The following is a 26,799-nucleotide window of genomic DNA, read 5'->3' on the forward strand; positions in this document are numbered from 1 at the left end:
TCACAGAGACAGAAAATAGACTGGTAGTTTCCAAGGATTAGAGGGAGCAGGTAATAAAAATTTATGGTTCAACGAGTAGTTTCTGTTTTACAAAATAAAAAGAGCTCTGGAGATGAAAGGTGGCTGCAGTGTGCTTAATGCCACAGAACTGTATACTTAAGAACGGCTGAAATGGTAAATTTTATGTGTACTCTGCCACAAATTTTTAACTAGGATAATGAAGACTTTTATTATCAAGAGAACATAACTAATTTCCTCAAAGAACTCGTTCAAAACATTTAAGAAGTGTTTTAAAGATTACAATATCAATTATACAATCTTAATATAGAAAATCACTTCTGCATGACCAGAACTATTAAAAATAAAAACTATAATGGATTTGGGGAAAAAAAAAAAATCTCAACTCCCTGATACTCTACTAAACATTTTCCAAGGAGTGTTCTTTCAAAAAGGCAACTATGGAAACAAAAAAACAAGCTGTTCTAAAATATAAATTATTCCTGGAGTTCCCGTCACAGCTCAGCAGTTAACGAATCTGACTAGCATCCACGAGGATGCAGGTTCGATCCCTGGCCTTGCTCAGTGGGTTAAGGATCCGGCATTGCCATGAACTGTGGTGTAGGCTGCAGACGTGGCTCGGATCCTGCACTGCTGTGGCACAGGCCAGCAGCTACAGCTCCAATTCGACCCCTAGCCTGGAAACCCTCCATATGCTGTGGGTGTGGCCCTGAAACGCAAATAAATAAATAAATAAATAAATAAATAAATAAATAAATAAATAAAACTATTCCTGTACAAGGAAAAGGATAAAAGGTCAAGCTATATTTGAGAAAGCTACTGTTGGTTTCTACTTCTTACGCCCAAACCATTTTTTTGAATGTCTGGAAAATGAGAAATCAGAAATATTCTTTACACCAATTCCTAAGCACTGCATAGATTTAAAGAAGTTATCACTATGGACCTGTTCAAAACAAAGGCAAATCGACCTACAGTGTGATGTCTAATGGTAAAACTTTAAACACGCTCCCTCCAAATGCTTAGTTATACATTGTTCTGATGAAAGGAAGGGCAATTTTTAAAGTGAACTTGTATGATTCAGCTCTTCTTACCTGTTCACTAATAACTTGGAATTCTCTCATTTCATCCTCAGTTAAGGGAGCACATGTTTCATCATTTTCACTGTCTTCTTGCCAGCCCATCTCCTTTAACAATCTGGAAGGAGGGGGAGATGAATAAATTTAATTTAGAACTTCACCCCATTAGAATAATTCTACTTATATTATGTGCAAGAAAATGTGGTCCATTACCCCTTACACAAAATCCACACAATATATAAAAAAAAAACTGATTTCAGAGTTTATGCTTCAAATTCTTTCTAAAAATGAATGAATAGATAAGATTATGCCCAATAAACTGTTTTAAATATTAAGATCAAAATGAACTGCCTACTTGCTTTATCTTTTGTGTCAGGTTCTCTGAGGCTGGAAACCTGCAGAGTTCTTTTATTCTAGAAACTTAAAGAGAATTTGCTAAATTCTTGTACTGAAAGTAAAAGCAACACTTTTACTTTTCTTGTCCCCATTTTCTTTAGGACCACTACGATACGTCAAGTTCTTAGGTACTCATTAGGTTTTCTACTTTAAAAGGAAAATTTGGGGCAGTTCTTGCTATGGCACAATGAGTTAAGAATCCGACTGCGGCAGCTTGGGTCACTGTGGAGGTGCAATTTCGATCACAGCTAGGGAACTTCCACATGCTATGGGCGCAGCCATTAAAAAAAGAAAGAGGGAGTTCCCGTCGTGGCGCAGTGGTTAACGAATCCGACTAGGAACCATGAGGTTGCGGAACCTTGAGGGTTCGGTCCCTGCCCTTGCTCAGTGGGTTAACGATCCAGCGTTGCCGTGAGCTGTGGTGTAGGTTGCAGACGCGGCTCGGATCCCGCGTTGCTGTGGCTCTGGCGTAGGCCGGTGGTTACAGCTCCGATTCAACCCCTAGCCTGGGAACCTCCACATGCCACGGGAGCGGCCCAAGAAATAGCAACAACAACAACAACAACAATAACAACAACAAAAGAAAAAAAAAAAAAGAAAGAGAAGAGAAAAGAAAAGGCTGAGCTGTATTACCCTATCTTGTATTTTATAATTTACCTATTAACATCACCTCTTATATCATGCCAGTCATTAGCCTCAACACAATTCAATTTGAAGAGAGGCATAAGTTCTATAGTAACAGACAACTTTTTAAAAAGCTCTCAGCCAGAATCTAAGTAAGTAAAATGACTAATAATGGTTATTCCCTTTCCTTTCTTTTTCTTTTTTTTTTTTTTGTCTTCTTAGGGCCACACCTGTGACATATGGAAGTTACCAAGCTAGGGGCTGAATCGGAGCTGCAGCTACCGGCCTACACCACAGCCACAGCAACGTGGGATCCAAGCCATGTCTGCGACCTACACCATAGCTCATGGCAATGCCGGATCCTTAACCCACTGAGCAAGGCCAGAGATCGAACCCTCGTCCTCATGAATATCAGTAGGGCTTGTTACCGCTGAGCCACCAAAGGAACTCCCTCCTTTCTCTTTTTTAAAAGAGACTCTCTATCTTAGGCAAGTAGAGCTTGAAAAAAGATTAACAGGAATAGAAAAACTGGTCCTACCATACAGCACAGGGAATTATATTCAATATATGTAATAAACTATAATAAAAAAGAACCTAAATCACTTTGCTGTACACCAGAAACTAACACAACACTGTAAATCAACAATTTAAAAAAAAGGAAAAGAAAAAAAGATTAACAGGGAACCAACCACCTTCTCCAGCTGGGCAAGCAAGAACACACAGCCGTAACTGCTATATCTGACTTAATGACTTCAAAGCTTCTGCTTCTTATATGTTCACATATTTTATACTAGTCTGATTGTACTAGGGCTTTTTTTCCTTTTTTAATAATTACATTCCTTAAGCATGTGTTACTCCTATTTACACATAACTCATTTTTCAAATTGAGCCTGTCACAAACTGGCTACTTTGTAAGACTTTCGTGTTTTTTTCAAACAATCTCATAAATAAATTATCAGTGCTCATAGATTCGAAATAAATTTAACTCTTTACCCATATTTTACAGATGGAGAGCCAAAGTCATGTAAGTAAAACAACTTACCTACTTGATGGCAAAGAAAGAAACAGAATTTTGGTTTTCTGACACTTAAGTTATTAGTATATACTGCCTCTAGACTAAAATATCAGTCGTCATGAATTACTATTTCTCACTTTCCTTTTAATCATTTTGTATTTCTTTTCCAATGCACTGTCTTCACTGCAACGTAGGTAGCTTCCCTGTAAAGGGCATTTCCATTTGCAAGGCCACCCAGTCCAGAGTCTACAGATCTGGACTGGTAAAAACAATTTAACAGCTTTCACTAGATATTTACTTTTACTTGTTTCACTTTTAAAAACTAAATCATCACTAAACAATAATGCAGATGGAACAAATTATTTCAAATGTTATGAAAGACAAGCATTCCTGTCTATTCTCTGCTTCCCTTCAGGGTCTATAACTGTTAACTATTTTCTAGAATAGCTTTTTTTTTTTTTTTTTTTTGGTCTTTTTGCCTTTTCTAGGGCGGTTCTCCGTGGCATATGGAGGTTCCCAGGCTAGTGGTCCAATCGGAGCTGTAGCCGCCTGCCTACACCAGAGCCATAGCAATGCAGGATCCGAGCCACATCTGCAACCTACATACACCACAGCTCACAGCAACGCCGGATCCTTACCCCAGCCGGATCCTTACCCCACTGAGCAAGGGCAGGGATCGAACCTGCAATCTCATGGTTCCTAGTCGGATTTGTTAACCACTGCACCACCAGGGGAACTCCTAGAATAGCTTTTAAAACAAATATTCTGAATGTATTTCTTTTCCCCACAATTAGAAATACACCATAACAATGGTCTGCACTTTGCCTTTTCATTAGCATTTCTTCCCATTCTCTTTCAAACTATTACCAAATCACCCTGATACCAACTGCACAATGACCACCCTCTGCTAAGTATTTTCAATAGCTCCCCAAATCCTAAAGAATAAACTCCTTAAACTCATGGCCACAAATTCAAATTCTTTACATTACAAAAAGCACAGGATTAGAATGAGAAGACCTGGATTGCAATTCCTACTCTGTCACAAACCAGGTATTTGGCACAGGCTAATTCCTGCCTGTACTTTCCTGAGCTATTTCTTCACTGGAAGCATTTAAAGAGCTTGAGTACACCTCTAAAGCCCCGCCTTCTCAATGCATTTCTAATTCCATTAAGGACTCCATACTCCTGGTCAAGATATTCCATTCACCATCCCTCAAACAAACTAGATACATATGCAGCTCTAAACATCTCTTCATACTGTTTTTTTTGTTTCAAAATGACTACCTAGTACTATTACCCATATTAATGTCTCATCCCTTACGATTTATGTCCCATTTAAAACTTTCTGACTGGTACCCAAGCCATAATGTTATCTAGCCCCAAACTCCCTAGAATTTCTCTGGCAGTCATTTCTACTAATTCATTTGATGCTTAGGCAAGAAAACTACTATCCCTCTGATGCCGAAGCTATTCTCAATAACTTGATGATATACTGACACTTGATAATAAAACTAGTAATATATGTGCCTGATTATTTCATATTTTAATTTACACATTTGAACAAAAATCCTTGACAACTGGATCACTGATACATTATGAGTACTTAAATATGTACAGAGCTTAAGAATTAGGAAGTCTGCAGGAAGTTCCCATTGTGACTCAGCAGTAACGAGCCCAACTAGTATCCATGTGGATGTGGATGTGGGTTTAATCCCTGTCCTAGCTCAGTGGGATAAGTATCCAGTGTTGCCATGAGCTGTGGTGTAGATCACAGATGCGGCTTGGATCTGTCTGGCATTGCTATGGCTGTGTTGTAAGCCAGCGGCTTACAGCTCCGATTCAACCCCTAACCTGGGAACTTCCACATGCTGCAAATGAGGCCCTAAATAGAAAAAAAAAAAAAATTTGCAGAATATCTGAAGGCATGGAAAAGAAGTATCATTCCATTTTCAGAGACGCACAGGCCACAACATGGATGAACCCTGAAAATATCACGGAAAGTTAAATTGGTGATACCTAGGAAAGAGAGTAACAATGAGTAATTATAAACGAGCAAGAGGTTCTTTCTGGAGTGATGGAAATGTTCTAAAATTAGATTATGGTGACAGTTACACAATTTCAAATATTCTGAAAATTTGATTAAAATATTGAATAAAAAAATCATGGTATGTAAGTTCTATCTCAATGAAGCTGTTAAAAATCGGTTTTCCATAATAATATCAAAATTCCGGAGATTTTCTAGAGAAAATACAGAGAAAAAAGTAAAAAACACTAACCTGTGTTCTGCTTCAAGTGAACTAGAAAGAACATCAGTTTGTGGGAAGGTTGAAGACCGAATGATCTGCTGGGAAATTACCGAGGCATTGCCATTCTCTTGCGGAATTTCATTTTCATCAAAGTTTCGGTTTATATCCCTTTCTTGGTGAGTACTATTACTGTTATGCAAATTAAATGAGTCGTCATCCTGATTTTTAGGGAGTTTAAAAAAATGAGTTAGAGAAATGAGTTTGTTTTTTGGGGGAAAAAAAACTATCAGATCCTGTTTAGATTTTCATTGATAATATATAAATGTAATACTTTAGGAGACGTTCTCATATCCTAAGTTGTGAAGGATACCTATAAGCTTTCTGATTCCATGTATTCACAGCTATTCAACAAAGATAAAACCAAAAGGATAAAGGTTGGTAAGATGGGGAAACCAAAGAAAACTAGTATCAACAGGAATATTTTTAATTTCATTTTTGCACAGGAACTACAAGAGTAAGAAAAGGCTGTATTAGAAAGGAATTCATTATTTATACAAATAGTTACCTAGCCTTGCTTTCAGAGACATAAAAGTTTGATTAAAGTTTATTCAAAGGTCCTAAATGACATCTGCCCAAACATTCCAATGAGATGCTAATTATCGACCAAGAATTACACTGCAAGTTCAATTTACCTTTTCTGAGCCAGCATGGCTTTCATCTTCGTGTTCCTCTTCTACTCTGTCCCTTTTCAATGCTTTCAAAAATTCACTCTTCTTATCCGTGCGCATACGTGTCAGTTTGGTTAGACGAGGCTGCTGATTAAGTTTGTCAACGGGTGAAGAGGAATTTGAGCGATTACACTAGGAAATAAATCAGAAATGTTGATAGATATGGAGTCAGAGAACCAATATCAACTTCACAACTACCACAATTTCCTATTTCACCTTTTTCACAATACAAAATTGATTTTAAATTCTAATTTAAATTATATTTTCCTCTATCCCTCCTGAGTTTATCTACTCCACTGAATCAGTAAACATTAAGAATTTTCTGGGAGTTCCCTTCGTGGCGCAGTGGTTAATGAATCCGACTAGGAACCATGAGGTTGAGGGTTCGGTCCCTGCCCTAGCTCAGTGGGTTAAGGATCCGGCGTTGCCGTGAGCTGTGGTGTAGGTTGCAGACGCAGCTCGGACCCCACGTTGCTGTGGCTCTGGCGTAGGCTGGCAGCTACAGCTCCGATTGGACCTCTAGCCTGGGAACCTCCATATGCCGCAGGAGCGGCCCAAGAAATAGCAAAAAAAAAATGACAAAAAAAAAAAAAAGAATTTTCTTATCCCAGAAACAATTAAGGTCTGATGATACTAAGAACAATGATTCTAAATTAGGAATTTAAATATTATTTTATACAATGGATCCTGAGGAGTTTCCTAGTGGCCTAACAGTTAAGGATCCAGCGTTGTCATTGCTGTGGCTTGGGTCACTACTGTTGGGCAGGTTCAATCCCTGGCCAGGAACTTCTGTAGGCCATGAGCATGGCCTGAAAATCTAAAAACTTAAAAAAATAAAAAATAAAATGGACTCTGAAATCGCTAAAATATTTCCACAATTCAAAAAAATGCATTTTTTAAAAATTGTGTTCCACAGAATTCTAAGGTTATAATAACAGGTTCCAATATGATCTACTATTTTATAATTATTTACATGGAGGTACATATAGTGTTTGTCCAGGTAGAATTTCAAAAGGGAATGTTTTTTAGGAGGGCAGGAGAGGGCAGTAAAGTGGCATGTGCTACATACAGTCTTTCTGTTATTGCTGTTTTGACAGTGGAAGACAAAAGAAAAGAGAATGTTAGAATTCTGTGTCACAGGGATTTTAAGCTATGGGAATAAACCAAAACGCTTAACTGTTGGCAATACTAACTACATACAATAATGAATTTAAGCCACAATTAACTAGCTGAGAATGTTGGTTGTTCCATCACAGCTTCTGTAATTGATAACTAGTTTATGAAGGGTTATAATGTTCCAATAACATCAAAATCTCAGGTGTAACAATATTCTCATAAGTGTCTTCTGACCCTAAACTGGTCAGGTAACCTCCTTGTCAAATGAAATACATAAGCTACTACATATTCAAAGTCAGTAAAACAGCAATATGTACCTTTTCCACTTCTTCCTCTCTGCCTCTTCTGGGTGGGTGTTAACACTAATAAAATGTCCATACCCAAAAGACGACTATACAATATAAATGCTTATTTTTAATCAAGATTAAATCCTACAGCATAATGTAACTATGACAAATATCAAAACTGTCATTTTCATAATTTTCTTAAAAATTACTCTTTCTGGTTGATGGGTATATGGGTAGATGTTTCACTGTATTATTTTCTCTACTTTCTAGAATATGTGGAAGTTTTTAAAATCATCTCTACTTAAATTGCAAAAATGGTCATCAATACAGGGAAACATCTGAATCAAGTTTTCTGAAAGAATTCAAATATCTTCGTTTTAATGCATCAGTTTAATGAATCTATGCCTTGGTTCACTGTTAATTAAATTATCATGATTAAGATATGTTTTATTCCTCGGGAATAATTTAAAGGCCATACCTCTTTCACTGAAGTTGTGGATGGACTAAAATTCTTGGCAGTTGATTTAAAAGCATTAAAGTTGCCAACACCATATGTAGACTCATGAGGGAAAGAAGTTCCAACTTTATTTTCTTTAGTTTGGCTTTTCCATTGTGTAGGCTAAAGAAAAACACATAAACACTAATGTGTATTTAAAACAAATTATATAGAAGAAAGAAAAAACAGTGAACACTATAAAATAAAGATGACTACATTGGCTCATAAAAATAATTATTTTTGTAGTGTATCTCAGTCATTCCTACAGTTCTCTTCCATCTTTTTTTACAAATCAAAACTTGGTATTCAGATTAAAACTACACTGCTGTTTTTTCAAAGTTTTATAAAGCTTAAGCTGAGTTTTTTTTTTTTGTCCTCTACCAAGAAAACACAAGTGAGAGTTTCAAAAACCTAAAACTTAACACCAAGAAAACAGCACTTTATACATTATTATTAAGCAAACGTATCAGATATGCATCTAGCAAAACAAGTATTTTATAGATTTCATTTACTACTACTAAAACAAGAAAACATATGTGAACAAACACACACACCACATAAAAAGCAGTTAAAATCAATGACATATAATGAGCCAACACTTTCCACTTAGAAATCAGTAGCCCACAAATATCCCCATACTTTGATTTAAAATCTTTAACATTTCCCCACCAAAGTAATTCAATTAATTATCAACTAAAAACTTGCATGTTTAACAATTCAGAACTTACTTTTGTAGGTGGAGCAGCAGGTTTAGGGACTAAGCCTTTATAAACACTTGGACCAGTCCCATTCTTAACGGGCTGTGACTGAAGATTTCCTACTACTGGGAATCCAGATAGCTGTAAGTCTTTTGCATTACCTTTCTTAATGACCAGCATCCTTTGAGTTCTAGATTTAGGATTCGGGGGATATTCTGCATGAATAAAGCACGAGCAATAGTTACGTAGTTTAAATTTTAGCACAAAGTTAAACCAGCAGAAGAGAACAATATATTCCAAATTTGATTATATTTAAAAAATAACGGCTGCTTCTTGGGTAAAATTATTAAACTAAGTAACTATGAACAATATATATTCCTGCTTGAGAAAGCTAAAATATAATCAAACACAATCACAGCAAGAATTCAGCAATGTCAAGTAACAAAAGATGAATTCAGCTAGACAGTAAACTAGAATGGTAAATATGACCAAGCTAAATTAATTATATTCTAGCATACTTTCATTTAATTTTATAACTACAAATTTCATCCTAATGGCTCTTAAGACTCAAAATATAAAATTATATTTTCCTTTTCTCCATTTTGAACAGAGAATTTTCCTAATTCCTTTTCATACTTTTTATCTCGTCTCATTCATAAAATTACTACCAATAAGAAAGGAACTATTTCTAAATTTCAACTGAAGTTACAACTAATGAAAAGGGGGAACTATGTTTTCAAAAACTCATTCAAATATTTACTGGCCATCCAAACTACATTGAAGACATTGTACAAGTTGTTAAACATCCAACTCAATCCTAGTTTCTCAAGATAATACTAGAAATAGTATTTTAGTATAAAAACTGAAAGCTTTTCTCAAGACAAATGAAGTTGCTAAAATATGAAAAATTACTCCTAGAGTTTAATCAGTTAATGTGTAAACAGGTGTCACACTGAGCATGTTCACAATTACTGCAGTGACATATGCCTTTCTTCCCACAGAAAAACTCTGAAAGCATCAGTTTCACAGTTGGAGAGTTTAGATGAAAAGAATTAACTCAAAGAAATCACAGAAAATTAAAATTAGTTTAACATTATGATCTGGTGAGATGGTGAGTAGCACAGATGTTGTGTGACGATGTCCTGCATCAAACAAACCAAACTTGCTACTGGTTTATCTCAAAAACTAAACAAAACAAAGACTCTTAGGGACATGGAAGGACTCTCGAAGTTCATCTGAGACTTCAAACTCTTTAAAATACAGAGTTGATATCATGCTTAATATTAACAAGGACTTAAAGCCAAGTGAGAAAAGGTTCATTTTTCTGAAAGTTAAATACATATTAATCTACCAAGGCCAATATTCCAACTTCTCAGCTTTCCTACAAAGGCCCAAGATGTGAAAGCTAAGGAAGGTATTTTCAGGCACATAAGGACACAGAAATTTTATCACCATTGTGTTAGTTTTTCTGAAGAACAAAAAAAAAATGACAAAATAAAAATGAAGCATAATGATCTCAAACAGAGGCCAATGAAGAATACTAGAATTAGTACCGAGCAATTTAAGTTTTATAGTTACTCTTGGCAAACAGATGGTAACAGAATGAATTTAAAAATGGTTAAAAAAATAAAATTCTTAAAATTAGCAATTTTAAGAGAAAAATCTTAAAAATCTGATACTAAAAATCTAAATTAAACTCATAAATCTGAGAAATGACCAGTGTTGAGAAATGCAAAAGATACTAAAGAGTTTTTTTTGCAAGGTCTAATTTCAGAGGAATCCAAGTGTTGAAGCAGAGGGCAGTTCTCTAGGTACACCACAATTAAGTTCAAACATGACTAATGGAGACCTCTACTCCAATATTGCTAACTAATAAGCACACAAGTTTATCTTCTTTCTCTTCTAAATCCTCATGTTAAAATTACTATAATGAGGGAGGAAAACCAATAAGGCAGAATAGGAGACAGTTCATCAGCAATGAATGATCCCAATCCATATTTCTAGAGTGAAGGAAGTAAAAAAAACTTCAGCTTAGAGTATGTACACAAAGGAACCTAATAGCTGAGGAGGTGGCTAACCTGCCCTTGTGGAATCCTGTCCTATAGACTGGAACTTAGAAGTGCCATTGAAGGCAGAGGACAGAAGTGAAATCTTCTCAGACAAAAATCAATCACCAAGAAAAGATCTTCACTAAATTATTAAAAATGTACTTTAGGGAGAAGCAAAATGATCCCACATAGAAGGCTGAAGGTACAAAAAGGAAAAAAATAATATTTCATACAAAAGTCATCACTGATCACACTAGAAGACAGAACAGATAAGCAAGCCTCAATACAGTTCCTGACTACAAAGTTCACTTTTCCTAAAACTGAATTTCTGGACACCTAAGAGCAAGAAACATTCTGTTAAGTTTCCTCAAAGAGGTCTTCAGTGCAAAGAATGATAAAATATTCCACAGAGAAGACAGATGAAGCCTAAGAAATCAGTCATGGAAGAGAGGTAAATAAAGTAAAAGATGATAAAAGGTACCTAAAAGAAGACAGTACAAATTGGGAAGAAAAAGAAGTAGGCATAGTGCTAGCGTTTACTAAGCATTCATATTCAAATATTACAGTACGGAGGTTAAGACCATTTATTTTTGTACCGGATTTATAGAATTTTAATACTTGCTCCAACTTCCCTAATCTCTCATCTGTAAAATGAAAAATAGTTTCTCAGAGTCAGAAATATGAAACGTTTCTTTAAAACAAACAATTGGGAGTTCCCATTGTAGCGCAGTGGTTAACGAATCCGACTAGGAACCATGAGGTTGAGGGTTTGATCCCTGACCTTGCTCAGTGGGTTAACGATCTGGCGTTGTCGTGAGCTGTGGTGTAGGTTGCAGATGCGGCTCTGACCCCACGTTGCTGTGGCTCTGGCGTAGGCCAGCGGCTACAGCTCCAATTCGACCCCTAGCCTGGAAACCTCCATATGCCTCGGGAGCAGCCTTAGAAAAGGCAAAAAGAGAAAAATAAAAATAAACAAACACTAGAAAAAAAGTCCAGAAAAGTTATACACCATCTCCACTACGATAGACTTCTAATTAATTTCAAATTAAAAGTGTCCCTTTTCAGGAGTCCTACTGTGGTTCAGTGGGTTAAGAATCCGACTAGTATCCATGAGGATATGTGTTCAATCCTTGGCCTCGCTCAGTGGGTTAAGGATCTGGCATTGCTGCAAGCCCACAAGCTGCAGTGTGAAGTCACAGATGTGGCTCAGATTCCACACTGCTGTGGCTGTGGCGTAGGCCAGCAGTTGCAGCTTTCATTCAACTCCCTAGTCTGTAAACTTCCATATGCCACAGGTGCAGCCCTAAACAAACAAAAAAAAAGGTGTCCTTTTTCAAGAATTTTAAATTTAAAATTAAACCTAAAATTCCAAGAAGGAAGATGAGAAATAAGAGAAATAAAGACAATAAAAACTAACCTATGTCCTATATAACCATGCTAAACTATTACATAAACCTACCCATTTAAGAACAAGAAAGTGTTCTGAGGCTAATGGGCCAGGATTGTGGCTAAAAGCTGTGGTATCCACATTGTGGAGTGTTTTCAAGTGTGTCTGCCACCAGTGGCTATATCCCCAGGGTGAGCTACTGGTAGACCAGCAGCTACAGTGTACTGAATTGCTACTACCATGAATGAGACTGACTGACCAAAATCTATGTCTTGGACTCCAGAACTCCTGACTTAAATTTGCATCATTTATATTACTTATAACTGGTTCATCTATTCAAAGATTATCTCCACAAATTATCCTACCACATACTTTCTAAGTGTCAAAGATGTTGAATTCAAAAGTAGCCAATGACTCCTTCTTTACTCTTTCCACTAACCTTATCAACTGATTAACTACAGAAAAAGGACCCAAATTGTTCACGGTTTATTTGGTTTGGGGTTGGCAGGGTGCGGGGGGGGGGGGGGGGGGGGGGTGCTGGCCACACCCACAGCACGTGGAAGTTCTAGGCCAGGGATTAAGCCCACGCCATAGCTGCAACTGGCACCACAGCAGTGATAATGCTGGACCCTTAACCTGACCTTTGTAAAGAAAAAAAAAACTATGTACTGATGAAACACTTGAACACTTATAAAAAAGAATTTGGAAGTAAGTTATGTGTGCTTATTTCAGAAATTCATATGAGCAGCTATTGTCATTCAAAGTGCCTTCAAAATACCTGGAGGCATATATGAATTTTGGGTTTTCATATTATTATTTCCTACTATCCTCCCAAACAGCTGTAATAGAATAAATGACTTTAAATATCCCTTTATTATCTTGTTATTTCACGCTCTCTCAAAACCTGAAAATGTAATCATTACTTTTGTTCCTTAAATACAAAGCCAGTGGTAAAGGGGAGTGACTAAATTTTTTGGAAGAAATATTAGTATTAAAATACTGCCATGTACAATACAAAGTAAACTGGTCATATGCTTAAGTCAGAGCTGACATCACTTTTTCATCCTCTAGTCTATCGTAGACTATACTTTCGGTAACAGCCGCCTTATATATACATGATGAATTTTCTTTTCTTTTTTTGTCTTTTTTAGGGCCGCACCTGCAACATATGGAGGTTCCCAGGCTAGGGGTCCAATTGGAGCTGTCACTGCTGGCCTACACCAGAGCCACAGCAATGCCAGATCTGAGCCTCGTCTGTAACCTACACCACAGCTCGCATCAATGCCAGATCCTTAACCCACTGCGCGAGGCCAGAGAGCAAACCAGCAACCTCATCTTTCCTAGTCGGATTCATTTCCGCTGCCCCATGACGGGAACTCCTACGTGAATTTTCTCATTCATTTTTTACTTTATCCTTCAATCTATTACTCAGAAATTCTTTTTTGCCTTTTAGCAAATATACCACAATCTCCCTCATATATTGGATTAGGACAACATAATTAGCTAATATGTATTAACTACTTGTGATATGATCAAGGATTTGACACAACAGAAAATTTAATATTAACAATGCTTTTCTCATGAGTGTTACTGTGACCATCCTCATCTCACAAAAAAAGACATTTCACTCAGAAATTATGTAATCTTCCCAAAGTGCATAAACAACCAATAACTAAAAGACCTAAAATTAGGGCCTAGACCTATCTGATTCTAAAACCAATGTACTTAACCACTATATTATACTACTGGAGAAAATGGAAATTAAATTATTACTAGGTTAGGTACTTCAAAATGTGTACCATTCTCAATTAAAAATAATAATAAGCCTATACCAAATGCTCAAATAAGAGGCTTATAAGTGTGCACCACCAAATCAGGGTCCACCTTTTCCTTCACCATCACATTGATGCCAGTTACTAATTTAGTTCCTCATCTTGACATCAGAGGCAACTTTAATTTGTGATCAAAAGTATACAGCCATGTGAAAGGTAAATAGTATTTGAATTACGTTTCCACACTAATATGAAGAGGAAACTTAGTCACACAAGACAAAATAAAATACAAATACTGAACACAAGGAATCAGTATCACAGAAATTAAAACAAATTTAATCAAGCACTAATTTTAATACAGAAAAATACTTCAAGATTTTTTTAAATATAGATTGACATTGTCTGAATTCTGCTTGCTTTAAATTTTTTTTTGCTTAGTTTTTTACTTCTAATTGGTTCATCTATTCAAAGATTATCTCCACAAATTATCCTACCACATACTTTCTAAGCGTCAAAGATGTTGGATTCAAAAGTAGCCAATGGGAGTTCCCGTCGTGGCGCAGTGGTTAACGAATCCGACTAGGAACCATGAGGTTGCAGGTTCGATCCCTGGCCTTGCTCAGTGGGTTAACGATCCGGCGTTGTCGTGAGCTGTGGTGTAGGTTGTAGACACGGCTCAGATCCATCCAGCGTTGCTGTGGCCCTGGTGTAGGCTAGCAGCTTCAGCTCCGATTCGACCCCTAGCCTGGGAATTTCCATATGCTGCAGGAGCGGCCCAAGAAATGGCAAAAAGACAAAAAAAAAAAAAAAATAGCCAATGAATCCTTCTTTACTCTTTCCACTAACTTGGCATGTGGAAGTTCTACACCAGGGATCAACCCACTCTACAACAGTGACCTGAGCTGCTGCAGTGACAATGCCAGATCCTTAACCCACTATACCACGAGGGAACGCCTGACTTAGAATTTTTTTTATGTAATATACAAATCAAATGAATTTCATTAACATAATTGACGTCGAAGCAGGGGTATTCTTTCCTTTAACAAGGCCCCCATGCTCTACTCACAAGAAGCAAAGGCTTAAACATTTTTCTAAAATAAAACAACTTAGATGATGAATAATACTTCTACCTCTGACCAAATAAAATTCACTTATGTCAAGTCGTTCTAACAAAACTATTAATTTTCCCTTCTCAACCTTGAAAGCGTTGCATTACCTTTTATTGTTATAATGTTAACAGCTGTCTTCACCATAAGACACTGAAGTTGTCATTTCAATACATCAATCTACCAACAATCTACCAACAGAATTATACAAAGAAATAAGACTTTCCTTAACTCTATTTATAAAGTCATGTTAAAAACGTCACTTGTTTTCATGACCCAAACTCATTTAATGTATTCATGTCACTCAACCTGCATGCTTGTGGCTAATGTAATTAGACTTCTCTAAAAAAACAACCCATTTTTAAGAATTTGCTTTGATTTAGAATTCTTAAGAAGGTGCCCTGATGATCTTAAATAATGTATCAAATAATCAGGAAAGTTCATCAAATTACCAACAAACACAAATATAAACACTGAGTTGAAACAAGACTATCCTTAAGTTAATCACTAATGACTCAAAGTTTTTCGTTATTTAGTGTCTTTTTTTTTTTTTTGGTCTTTTTGCCTTTTCTAGGGCCGCTCCCTCAGCATATGGAGATTCTCAGGCTAGGGGTCGAATAGGAGCTGTAGCCGCTGGCCTACACCAGAGCCACAGAAACACAGGATCCGAGCCAAGTCTGCAACCTTCACCACAGCTCACGGCCACACCGGATCCTTAACCTACTGAGCAAGGCCAGGGATCGAACCTGCAACCTCATGGTTCCTAGTCAGATCCGTTAACCACTGCGCCACAACAGGAACTCCTCAAATTATTTTTAAATTCTCACAGGCACACTGAAGTGCCTTGAATTTTAGTTTTAAATTATTAAGAGTAAATATTAATCTTACACACCAAAAAACAGTGATCCTGATTAAGACCAAAATACTACAGAAGTCACAGATATAAGTTGCAGGGTGTTTCTCATCAAGCTAATTAAGTTCAAAGAAGAATTAAATATTTTAAATAGCTTAATGATCTTCACTCAAAGCATTTTTTAATTGGGATATGATATTTAGACTCTTCCAGTTTTTGATCTACAAAAGGACAGTTTCAGCGACAAACTGGTGGTGTATGTTTTTTAATATATATTACATTTCCATTAATAAACTTCGACTTACCTGGAAAGCAGTAGCACTAGAAAAGTTCTACTGAAGTCTTTCCTAAAATTTTCTCATGTCCTCCTCAGGAACATAGATAGCTATTTTAAATGTTGCAATGGGGAAAACAGTATTTGGGATCCCAGGGGATAAAGTGAGAAAGGAAAAGTGAAGTGTAATACAATGAAAGTTTCATTGTATTCCTATGGGAAGTACTGGGAATTTAACAATTAACCAAACCACAATTAACCACTTTCTTTTTCTAATGCAGACACATTTTTTAGTTTACCTAAGACACAATAAAGAGTACATCTTCCTTTTAAACATCTTTTCAACTAGTGCTCAAAATCCTTAAACCAACCCTGAAACAGCAGAACCAAAATCTTTATATTAACACATTTTATTTCCAATATTTTCAAAGATGTATTTGCCTTTAAATCATTTCCAAAATTACTAAATTAACCAAGGATCAGTACCAATAGTATCTATAGGTAGTTTTATATGACAAATGCTCACTAACATTCTTGATTTTTTATTTACTTTCATTTTAATCAAATCCAAATTATTCCTAATTTCTTAGAAATTTTATTTACCACCTTCCAGGTGGTTCTATATTCTTATGCAATCAGCTGTTCCCAGAAAAACTGAATAATAAGGAAACATACCTAAGAGAGGAGCTTGGGAGATTTTTTTGGTTGGGTATGTGTGTGTCTGGGCGTGTAGGCCTGGGGAGAGTGGTAGAAATACTAATTTGCAATACAGAAAAAACAATGCCATTCACATGGTTCTAACAAAAGTGTCTGACCACCCCCACCCCCACCCTCAAGAAGCCCTCAAATAAACTGGGAGACCAAAAGAAACAAAATAATTCCCCAGCGTTATCACTCCATAAATACAATAAAGAACAGCACAGGAAGTGGCAAAGTTTAAAATAATGCCTTTATTGTTAGGACTAATATGCTGTCATAAGCCACAATCCTTTTTTTTTTTATTAAGTTATTGATTTTTAATAGAAAAATAGAAAAAATTTTTAATAGAAAAATAAAAATACAAATTCCAAAGTGGATACATCACCTCTGAATTTGCTATCAAATAATTAATTTTTCAGATATCAAATCTTCACATTTAAAATTTTTCCATTATTTTAAACTTCACTTGAACCCTCTAAAAAGCTAACTAATTTGTACTATGAGTGCAGTTTAATCTTCTGTAAGATGCTATCAAATTAAACTCTCAGCAGTTTTAAAAAGGGAGTTATTAGTAGAAAAACTGTCATTAAGATTTGATAATCAAAAAGGCAAGTAATTTGAAAGACTAGTTCCACAGGCGTGATCCATACAATTATTTTTAATACTATGGATAACCATTTTCATTGGTTAAAAAAAATTAACTTTGTATCACACTATGATTAAAAGTACTTATCTTTCCAGTTTCAACTTTCAAAAACCACAAATTAACTAAATTTTTTGTTTCTTAAGATTACCAGACTGCTCTCAAAATGACATCAATTCATTACATTAACTTACAATCTTTTTTTTAAAAAAAACTCATATTTGAGTGGACTTAAAAGTACTAACATGTATAAATCAGCTATCCAAATTAGGATCTTCTTCCATCCCCAATATCGTATTTTTTAAAGATAGATGCTACCTTTTTTTATAGATCAGCACATCAAAAACAAATATTTAAAAGAGAAAGTTTAATTCTAGCCTATTTATTAAAAAAAAAAACACACAAATGTGAGACCTAAAAATAACATTTTATACCCCTCAAAGATAGATCAAAAATTACTTACCCCATACACCTGCAGCTAAAGATTTATTCTGATTTGGTTCTCTCTCATATTCAGGATTTAAAGATGGCTAAAAAATTGGAATAAAAAGAATCAAACAAATGTTTAAAATGCTCATATTTAAGAAAAAAAATCCTTTTAAAAATAATCTCGGCATTCCCCTTGTGCACAGTGGAAACAAATCCAACTAGTATCCATGAGGATTTGGGTTTGATCCCCGGCATCGCTCAGTGGATTGGGCATCTGGAATTGCCATGAGCTGTGGTGTAGCTCAGACGAGGCTCAGATCCTGTGTTGCTTGGCTGTGGTGTAGGGCAGTAGCTGTAGCTCGGATCTGACCCCTAGCCTGAGAACTTCCATATGCCATGAGTGTGCCTAGAAAGAAAGATAAAAAAGTAATCTCAAAACCATACTAAAAAATCTAATATAATGAACTCTTAACTATTAAAAACCAATTATTGGAGTTCTCTTGTGGCTCAGCAGTTTAAGGATTCAGCACTGTCACTGCTGCAGCTTGGTTTCCATCCCTGGCCCAGGAAATTCCACACGCCATGGGTGCATCCAAAAAGAAGGGGGGGGGGGAAGACTCCAATTATTCATAAACCTTACTTTGTGCTTATTCTAACAATTAAAATGGTTACTATCTACACTCACTCCAAGTTGGAGAGAACAAGGGAAGTGTCTTTAAATATTCTCATCCCCAACTACCTGAGGAAAAAGTGTGAATTTGAAAAGAAAAAAAAAAGCAAATGCAAGGAGACGTAGCCTTTGCATCAGTATGAGAAATCATCCTTTCTTAGCATAAGGTCAAGATCAGGGACAAGAAAATCAGACTGTCACTCAACTGTTCCGTTAGGTTTCACCACTGGATGCTTTAGTTAACACATTCATTCTCAAAGCAATTTACAGATTCATATTTCAAAAAGTGATGCTCAGGGTATTAAACAGAAAACTCAGCTGAGCACTTAATATATACTCTAAAGCTACTCTCAGCAGATATTTACTCATCAAAAAAGGGAGACTGTTTAAAATTCTATAGCGAATAAAATGACAAATTTATCCAAAATTGTAAAAGACCACACAGGGAGATACAGAAATTAATGGGGGGGGGTGAGAAAGAGGAATAAGATTGGGGGAGGAGAGTTATGAACAAAAAGCCTCTAAAAATGTTAAGATTAAGAATAACTGAAACTGTCAATTGTGATCACTTTGGAAAATGAGGTGTCCTAATTTCCTAACACTTGATGCTTAAAACAGCACTTACAGAAATCTCATTTGTATTAAAATTACAAGAAACTTACAAAATCCTCAGCCTCAAACTGTTTGCGTTCTCTCTTGTCTTCTTTCCTCCCCGTTTCATTGTCGGGTATGTTATTTTCATGAAGTCCTTGGTTTTTTCCAGAATGGAAAATACTGCTACGAGAACGGGAGCTTCCACCATGGTATCCCCCTCGGTGATTTATGTTTTCAGTACCATTTCTTCCATGTGTACGCCATCCATTTTTTTCTTTCCTTCCAAAGTTACCTTTATTTAATAATAGTGAAAGTATTATAAATTCAAAGATAGTTACACTTAAAGATCCAATCACAATCAAAATATCCTTAGAAGAATATGAAGAAAAAACTCTTGATTCTTAGCAAAATGTACCTCCATTAGGACGTCCAATACCAGAATCAAAGCCATCTGAAGAATTGTGTCGTCGACGATTCACATCATAACGATTTTCTGTCCATGAAAAGTTTTCAGAATGCTTTTCAAAATTCAATGACGACTGAAACAAATTATGTAATACAGGTAAACGTACAAATAAAACTTGACTACAACTTTTAAAATTTTTAGTACTCTAACTTCATTTATTTAAAAGAATTTTAAACAGTTAAGAACATTTTGTAGTTATTTCCTATGTGTTCGGTACTGGTAACTCATAAGATGGACTCTACTGTTCGTCTATTTTTTTCTACCTAACCACAAACAAGAGCACCACTCCTAAAGAACTCAACAATTATTTCTATTTACCCAAGTCTTTTTTTTTTTTTTGTCTTTTTGCTATTTCTTGGGCCGCTTCCACGGCATATGGAGGTTCCCAGGCTAGGGGTCAAACTGGAGCTGTAGCCACCGGTCTACGCCAGAGCCACAGCAATGCGGGATCCGAGCCGTGTCTGCGACCTACACCACAGCTCACGGCAATGCTGTATCATTAACCCAGGGCAGGGATCGAACAAGGGCAGGGATCGAACCTGCAACCTCATGGTTTCTAGTTGGATTTGTTAACCACTGCGCCAGGACAGGAACTCCTCTATTTACCCAAATCTTTAAAAGTAAAATGCTAGCGTAAGGGAATCAAGGCAAATACACTGTACACCTTTTTTTTTTTTTTTTTTTTGCGCCACACTTGTGGCATGTGAAAGTTCCCAGGCCAGGAATCAAACCCATGCCACAGCAGCAACCAGAGTCACTGCAGAGACAACCACAAGAGAATTCCCCTATAGTGTACTTTTTTTTCTTTTTGCCTTTTCTTGAGCCACTCCTGTGGCATATGGCGGTTCCGAGGCTAGGGGTCTAATCGGAGCTGTAGCCACCGGCCTAATCCAGAGCCACAGCAACGCGGGATCCAAGTGACCCACACCACAGCTCACAGCAACGCCAGATCCTTAACCCACTGAGCAAGGCCAGAGATCCAACCCGCAACCTCATGGTTCCTAGTCAGATTCGTTAACCACTGCATCACAACGGGAACTCCAAGTGTACTTCTTTTATAACAAAATGTTATACTGTGTATCACACACTATTTGACTTAAATAGCCCAAGGTTTTCTTCAGCATCAGAAAATTACGGCAAATGAAGCTACAGTTCTATTTTAAGTTGTCTAGGTTTATTTCCAAACTCCTCTTCCCCAAAGCAAATGTTTTTAAAAATCTGTCAAAAGAAGAATGTGTAAAAATGATTTTAAAAAATTAGAAATGTATTAAAACATTTAAAAGTCACAACTATTCATAAAGCTCACTGTTTTCCCCAATAATAATCCATTAATTTGATAAAGCCACATTCAAAACTCCATTTTTTTGTTTTAATGCTCTGATCATTTCTCTCAGTTTTACAAGTATTACAATTTCTTTCAGGAGTTCCTGTCGTGGCGCAACAGAAACGAATCTAACTATGGTTGCAGGTTCAATCCCCGGCCTCGCTCAGAGGGTTAAGAATCCGGCGTTGCTGTGAGCTGTGGTGTAGGTCACAGATGTGGCTTCTATCTGATGTTGCTGTGGCTGTGGCATAAGCCGGCAGCTATAGCTCCAATTTGACCCCTAACCTGGGAACCTCCATATGCTGCAGGTGCGGGCCTAAAAAGCAAAAAAACACCAACCCTACAGCAACTTATTCCAGGACAGAGTTGAGTTCATCAGCTATAGTACAAACCCACCGCACATCCCATTTCATCCAAATGGACCCCCCACATGGCCCCTGTGGAACTTACTGATGCAAGTTCCCCTATGGCCTCTAGCTTCATCCTCATGATGCTTGTAATGGATAAAAAGGCAAAGCCCTTGATCAACTGTCTGCTACCAACATCCATACAACAACACTAACAGAATCTCCAGGATCTGCCAACTACTGTTCTCATTCAAGTGATGAGTGGAAGCAAGGGTTTCTCACTGTGACCAAGTGGCAAGCAGAAGAATTAAAACAAGGTACCCAAACAGTGCTCTGACTGTTACAACTCTCCTCTGAGTAGAAAGAAGGGATGTTTTACCATGAGATGAGGTCCCACCTGAAAGGCAATACACTTGTGGCTGCTGAGTCAAGAGGTCTCCAAAGCTGAATAGCAATGAGTTTATATATAGTTTTGAATAGACTAACATCAGAAGTTTGTTAATAAAGCTGAACTGCTACTGCCACTGGAAACAAAAACAAACAAACAAACAAAAATGCTGAGCCTAGCTTCCTGGAGTGGGAGTATTCTGTGTCCTTTGTACTCTCCATCACTCCCTTCCCCACTACATCAGAGTCAACTGCTTTAACAAGAAAGTCAAGTGTGCCAGAACTCAAAGAAAGGAAGAGACAAACTCTTACAGCTCTGCTGCAGTGGAGCATCCTACCTACTCCTACAGAGGGAGACAGTACTAAGCACAGGGGTGGCTGAACGTTTCCAGTATGGGGCAAAGCCATAGCAGTATGGTAATATGCAAGCATGAAAGGCCCCAGCCTGGGTGTTTGCTGGAGCCAGAAGGTACATGAGACAAGGCAATACCAATCCTGGCTTGAGAAGCCAAAAGAAAAACAAAAAGGACTTCCTTTATGGCGCAATGAGTTAAGGATCTGGTGGTGTCACTGAAAAAAATAAATTTAAAAAGAAAGAAAAAAGCAGAATCAACAGCACTTTGAAGACTATTGTAACTAGGACTCCATTTGAGACCTACTGGAATGAGAATCTGCATTTTACCAAAATTACCAGGTTATTTTTATGTCCATTAAAGTATGAGAGAAGCAGGGACCTAAATTCTTATCAGTGTGTACAAGCAAATATTACAGGAATATTTGATGCAGTACTCTCTGTAGTAGCCACAAGATACAAAAAAAATTTCAACTTAATGAGACAAACAAAATGTGATACAGAGGCACAAAGAGAATACTGTAATTTTTAAAAATAATTAACCAAATCTGCAGATATCAACACAGGGGGGGAAAAATCTCAAAGATATTATTAACAAATGTAAAAACAATGTATTTAATGATAATCATTTATATATAGCTGACATAAATATCATATACATGATAATCATTTATATAATTTTTTTTTGGTCTTTTGACATTTAAGGGTCGCACCCACGGCATAAGGAGGTTCCCAGGCTAGGGGTCCAATTGGAGCTATAGCTGCCAGCCTATACCACAGCAACACGGTATCGGAGCCACATCTGTGACCTACACCACAGCTCATGTCAACACCAGATCCTTAACCCACTCAGAGAGACCAGGGATCAAACTCTCAACCTCATGGTTCCTAGTCAGATTCGTTTCCACTGTACCACCACGTGAACTCCAATCATTTATATAAATTTTTTAAAACATAAAGAACAATGTGATTTTTTAATTTTTTTCACAATACTATTTATTGATACTCACATATAGTAATAATATAAGGACATGCACTGAGAATAGTTTGGGGCGGGGGGGGGGGGAATGGAGACAGAAAAAGGACCGTGAACAAGTAAATTTCAAATGTTTGTTTTATTTCCAGAAGAGACAAAAGTTAATACGGCAAAATGTTAAGATATGACTTTGGGGTGGTTAAGTGTTCATTTAATTATTCATTATGCTTTTTTGTATGCTTAATATTTCATTAGAACTATCTACATAATCTTTCAGAATTATCAAGAAAACAAGTTGTAGGAAAGTATCTGCAATATATATGCCAAACAAATCACTCAAGATGAAAAGAACTATCACAAATAAAGCACTAAGAAATAAATTACACGAATAAGTGGTTCTTAGAAACAGTTCTTAAAAAAATGCTCAACCATAATTAATGCAAATCAAAACAATGAAGTACCATTTTTTGAAGTACCATTTTTCATCTAATTTTACAAAGATTAAATAGTGTGAAAACAGGAGTTTCCGTCATGGCTCTGAGGAAACGATTCTGACTAGCATCCTGAGGTTCTATCCCTGGCCTCGTTCAGTGGGTTACGGATCCAGCATTGCCATGAGCTGTGCTGTAGGTCAAAGATGCAGCTCAGATCCTGCATTGCTGTGGCTGTGGCAGCTACATCTCCAATTCGACCCCTGGCCTGGGAACCTCCACATGCCACAGACGCGGCCCTAAAAAGACACAGACACACACACACACACACACAACCAAGTGTGAAAATATCTAGTGTTACCAGTGAAAAAGCCTGACAGGATTATAAAATGGAACAATCTTTTTGGAGAGCAATTAGGTCCTATCAAGCAAAACGTACAAACCTTCTAAACTATTGATTCTGTTGCTTGGACTTTACCCTACAAATATACTGAACAGTTGCCTGGGCATTCCTGCAGCTTAGTCTGTCAATAGGTAACTAATTAAACAATCCATGTAGATTCACTCAATAAAAGGTCACAGCTGACAGCTGAACAGTGTAGGGGGTTAAGGGTACCAACCCTCTGCACAATCAAAAAATCCATGTATAACTTCACAGTTGGCCCTCCATATCCACAGATCACATAGTACTACAGTATATATTTATTAAAAAAATTCCACATAAGTGGGCATAAACAGTTCAAACCCATGTTGCTCAAGGATCAACTGTATGTAGCCACTGAAGAGTTAGATACCCATGTACTAACTACAGAAAGATAAAAATATATTCCAGTGTATGCAAAAAACATCCTTGTGTTTCACTTCTGAAAATTAGTCTACTTAAAAATCAAGAAAAGTTATTAAACTGTTAAACTGGTGAATTTTTAAGTCCGGCACACATGGATTCCTATCCTAACTCCAGCACTTCAGGGCAGGTTACTCATCTCTCTCAACCTCATTTCCCTCATCTATAAATGGGGGGGAGGGGGCAGGGACGACACAGTATTTCACCTCTTATGATTTTCGTTAGCCTTCTTATAAAGGGTTTTTACACGGTGATTGGTATGTAGTAATGACTCAAGAAACTTTATTTATTATATTTTAAATCTTCTTCTGGATTCTTTATAAAAAAAAAAAAAACAAACAAAAACAGTTTTGTGGCACAGCAGAAATGAATCTGACTAGGAAGCATGAGGTTGAGGGTTCGATCCTTGGCCTTGCTCAGTGGGTTAAGGATCCAGCGTTGCCTTGAGCTGTGGTATAGATCGAAGATGACGCTCAGATCTGGCATTGCAGTGGCTGGGGTGTAGGCTGGAGGCTACAGCTCTGATTGGACTCCTAGCCCGGGAACCTCCATATGCTGTGGGTGCAGCCCTAAAAAGCAAAAAAAAAAACAAAAAACAAAACACCAGAAAGTTTTCTAGAATTCTCTCATGGTGCAGCAGGTTAATGATCTGGCATTGTCGCTGCAGCAGCTGAGGGTCAATCCCTGGGCCCAGGAACTTCCACATGCCATTGGCATGGCCAAAACAAACAAACAAACAAAAAAAAACAGTTTTACATTTTTCTGTTTTTACAATTTTCTGATTCCTGGAGTATCTGAATCAGTAGTTAACAAAAACTACACCGTAAATAAGACGTTTCAATGAACTCTGAATTTTCTGATGCTCTCATAGCCTGAAGTTTAATAAGCACACATTTTTCTTTCTCTTTCTTTGCTTTGCTTTTTAGGGCCCCACCGACAGCATATGGAAGTTACCGGGCTGGGGGCTGAATCGGAGCTGAAGCTGCTGGCCTATACCACAGCCATAGCCATGAAGGGTCCGAGCCATGTCTTCAACACACACAAGCTCACAGCAAACACCAGATCCTTAACCCACTGAGTGAGGGCAGGGATCGAACCTGCATCCTCATAGATACTAGTTGGGTTGAAATTTCCAATAAGCACACATTTTCAATGTAAACCCACACTGCTTACATTATTGAAGGAGTAATTACGATGTTACTTTTTTTTTCTTTTAGGGTAGCACCTGAGGCACATGGAAGTTCTCAGACTAGGGGTAGACTAGGGGTCAAATTGGAGCCACAGCTGCCTGCCTACAACACAGCCACAACAATGCAGGATCCAAGCTGCATCTGCAACCTACACCACAGCTCAAAGCAACACCAAATCCTTAACCCACTGAGTGAGACCAAGGATCAAACCCACATTCTTATGAATACTAGTCAGGTTCTTAACCCACTGAGCCACAATGGGAACTCCCAATGTTGCTTTTCAAACTGTAGGTCAGGACTCATTATGAAGGATGATGAAATCAATAACAATTTGCATTTTTTATTGTAATAAAAATGAACAGAAGAGAAGGAATACTGCAAGTATAGGAGTACTATTTTAGTTATATCTATGTCCATATAAAAACATTATGTAAAATTTACCTCCTCCTGGGCCCCAATCAACAGTTCAAAAGCCAATGCCCTATTTCACAAGACATGCCCTATTTCACAAGACATGAACAACCACATGCAGTTTAAAATTTCACCACATGATGGGGCTAAAATTCTGCACTCCTCAGAAAACGATCCAGATTCAGTGCTGAAAACATTGTTACCCTTAATGCAAGTCTTCATATCATCTCTTCAAACAACAAATAAAAGACACTAAATTGAAACAGAGAACAAAGAGTAATTAATGTCTGTCCCATTTACTCCAGGTAAGATTAAAAGGGCCTTGGCAGGAAACAAGAGGTTCATTATAAATGAAAATCTATGAATAGCAATTTTAAGGGATGAAAAGATAAGACAGACAGTATAAGTCATTACTAAAGGTGTGTATGTTTGTCAAAACCACTTTGGGTAAGGTCTAAGGAGACAGTTTCAAATACTGCTAGTTAAGAGTTCAAACTCACACTGTTTTCTGTAGGTAACTTAGACTAATTGATAAATAACAGGCAATCCCCAAGTCTCAATATCATCATCTTCATTCATGAGGGCCTTTATCAAGTGTTTGGTTCTAGAAAACAGTAGGGATTTCACCATACATACTAGCAGTCAATCTTAACCTCAGATTAACATCTGGATGAAGACAAGAATTATTCTTAAACTTTTAATGTTGGTAGCTAACTTTCCAGGTGCTGATAATTTTCACTGATAAGCTTAAAAATAAAAATAAGTGTAGGAGTTCCTCTGTGGCTCAGCAGGTTAAGGACCTGGCTCTGGTCACTGTTGTGGCATGGGTTCTATCCCTGGCCGGTGAACTTCCACATGCCAGCAGATGCAGCTGAAGATAAACAAATAAAAAAGTC

At 37.1% G+C, this 26,799-nt stretch overlaps 1 protein-coding gene across 3 annotated transcripts in view; it reads right to left on the minus strand.

Annotated features, from left to right (window-relative positions):
- The window catches only part of GPBP1 (GC-rich promoter binding protein 1), an 80,106-nt gene that overhangs the window by 11,451 nt on the left and 41,856 nt on the right, over positions 1-26,799 (minus strand). For 2 of the 3 annotated variants that reach the window (XM_047757395.1, XM_047757319.1), the window contains exons 4-12: positions 19,591-19,714; positions 19,244-19,467; positions 17,946-18,012; positions 16,816-16,875; positions 8,731-8,915; positions 7,985-8,125; positions 6,068-6,235; positions 5,406-5,593; positions 1,110-1,212 (exon numbers count right to left, since the gene is read on the minus strand). In XM_047757395.1, coding sequence (XP_047613351.1) covers positions 1,110-1,212; positions 5,406-5,593; positions 6,068-6,235; positions 7,985-8,125; positions 8,731-8,915; positions 16,816-16,875; positions 17,946-18,012; positions 19,244-19,467; positions 19,591-19,714 — 1,260 coding nt within the window. The remainder of the gene's footprint in view (positions 1-1,109; positions 1,213-5,405; positions 5,594-6,067; positions 6,236-7,984; positions 8,126-8,730; positions 8,916-16,815; positions 16,876-17,945; positions 18,013-19,243; positions 19,468-19,590; positions 19,715-26,799) is intronic. The other variant, XM_047757475.1, reaches the window with a different exon arrangement.

Source organism: Phacochoerus africanus, chromosome 1 (genome assembly GCF_016906955.1).
Source record: "Phacochoerus africanus isolate WHEZ1 chromosome 1, ROS_Pafr_v1, whole genome shotgun sequence".
Taxonomy (NCBI): domain Eukaryota; kingdom Metazoa; phylum Chordata; class Mammalia; order Artiodactyla; family Suidae; genus Phacochoerus; species Phacochoerus africanus.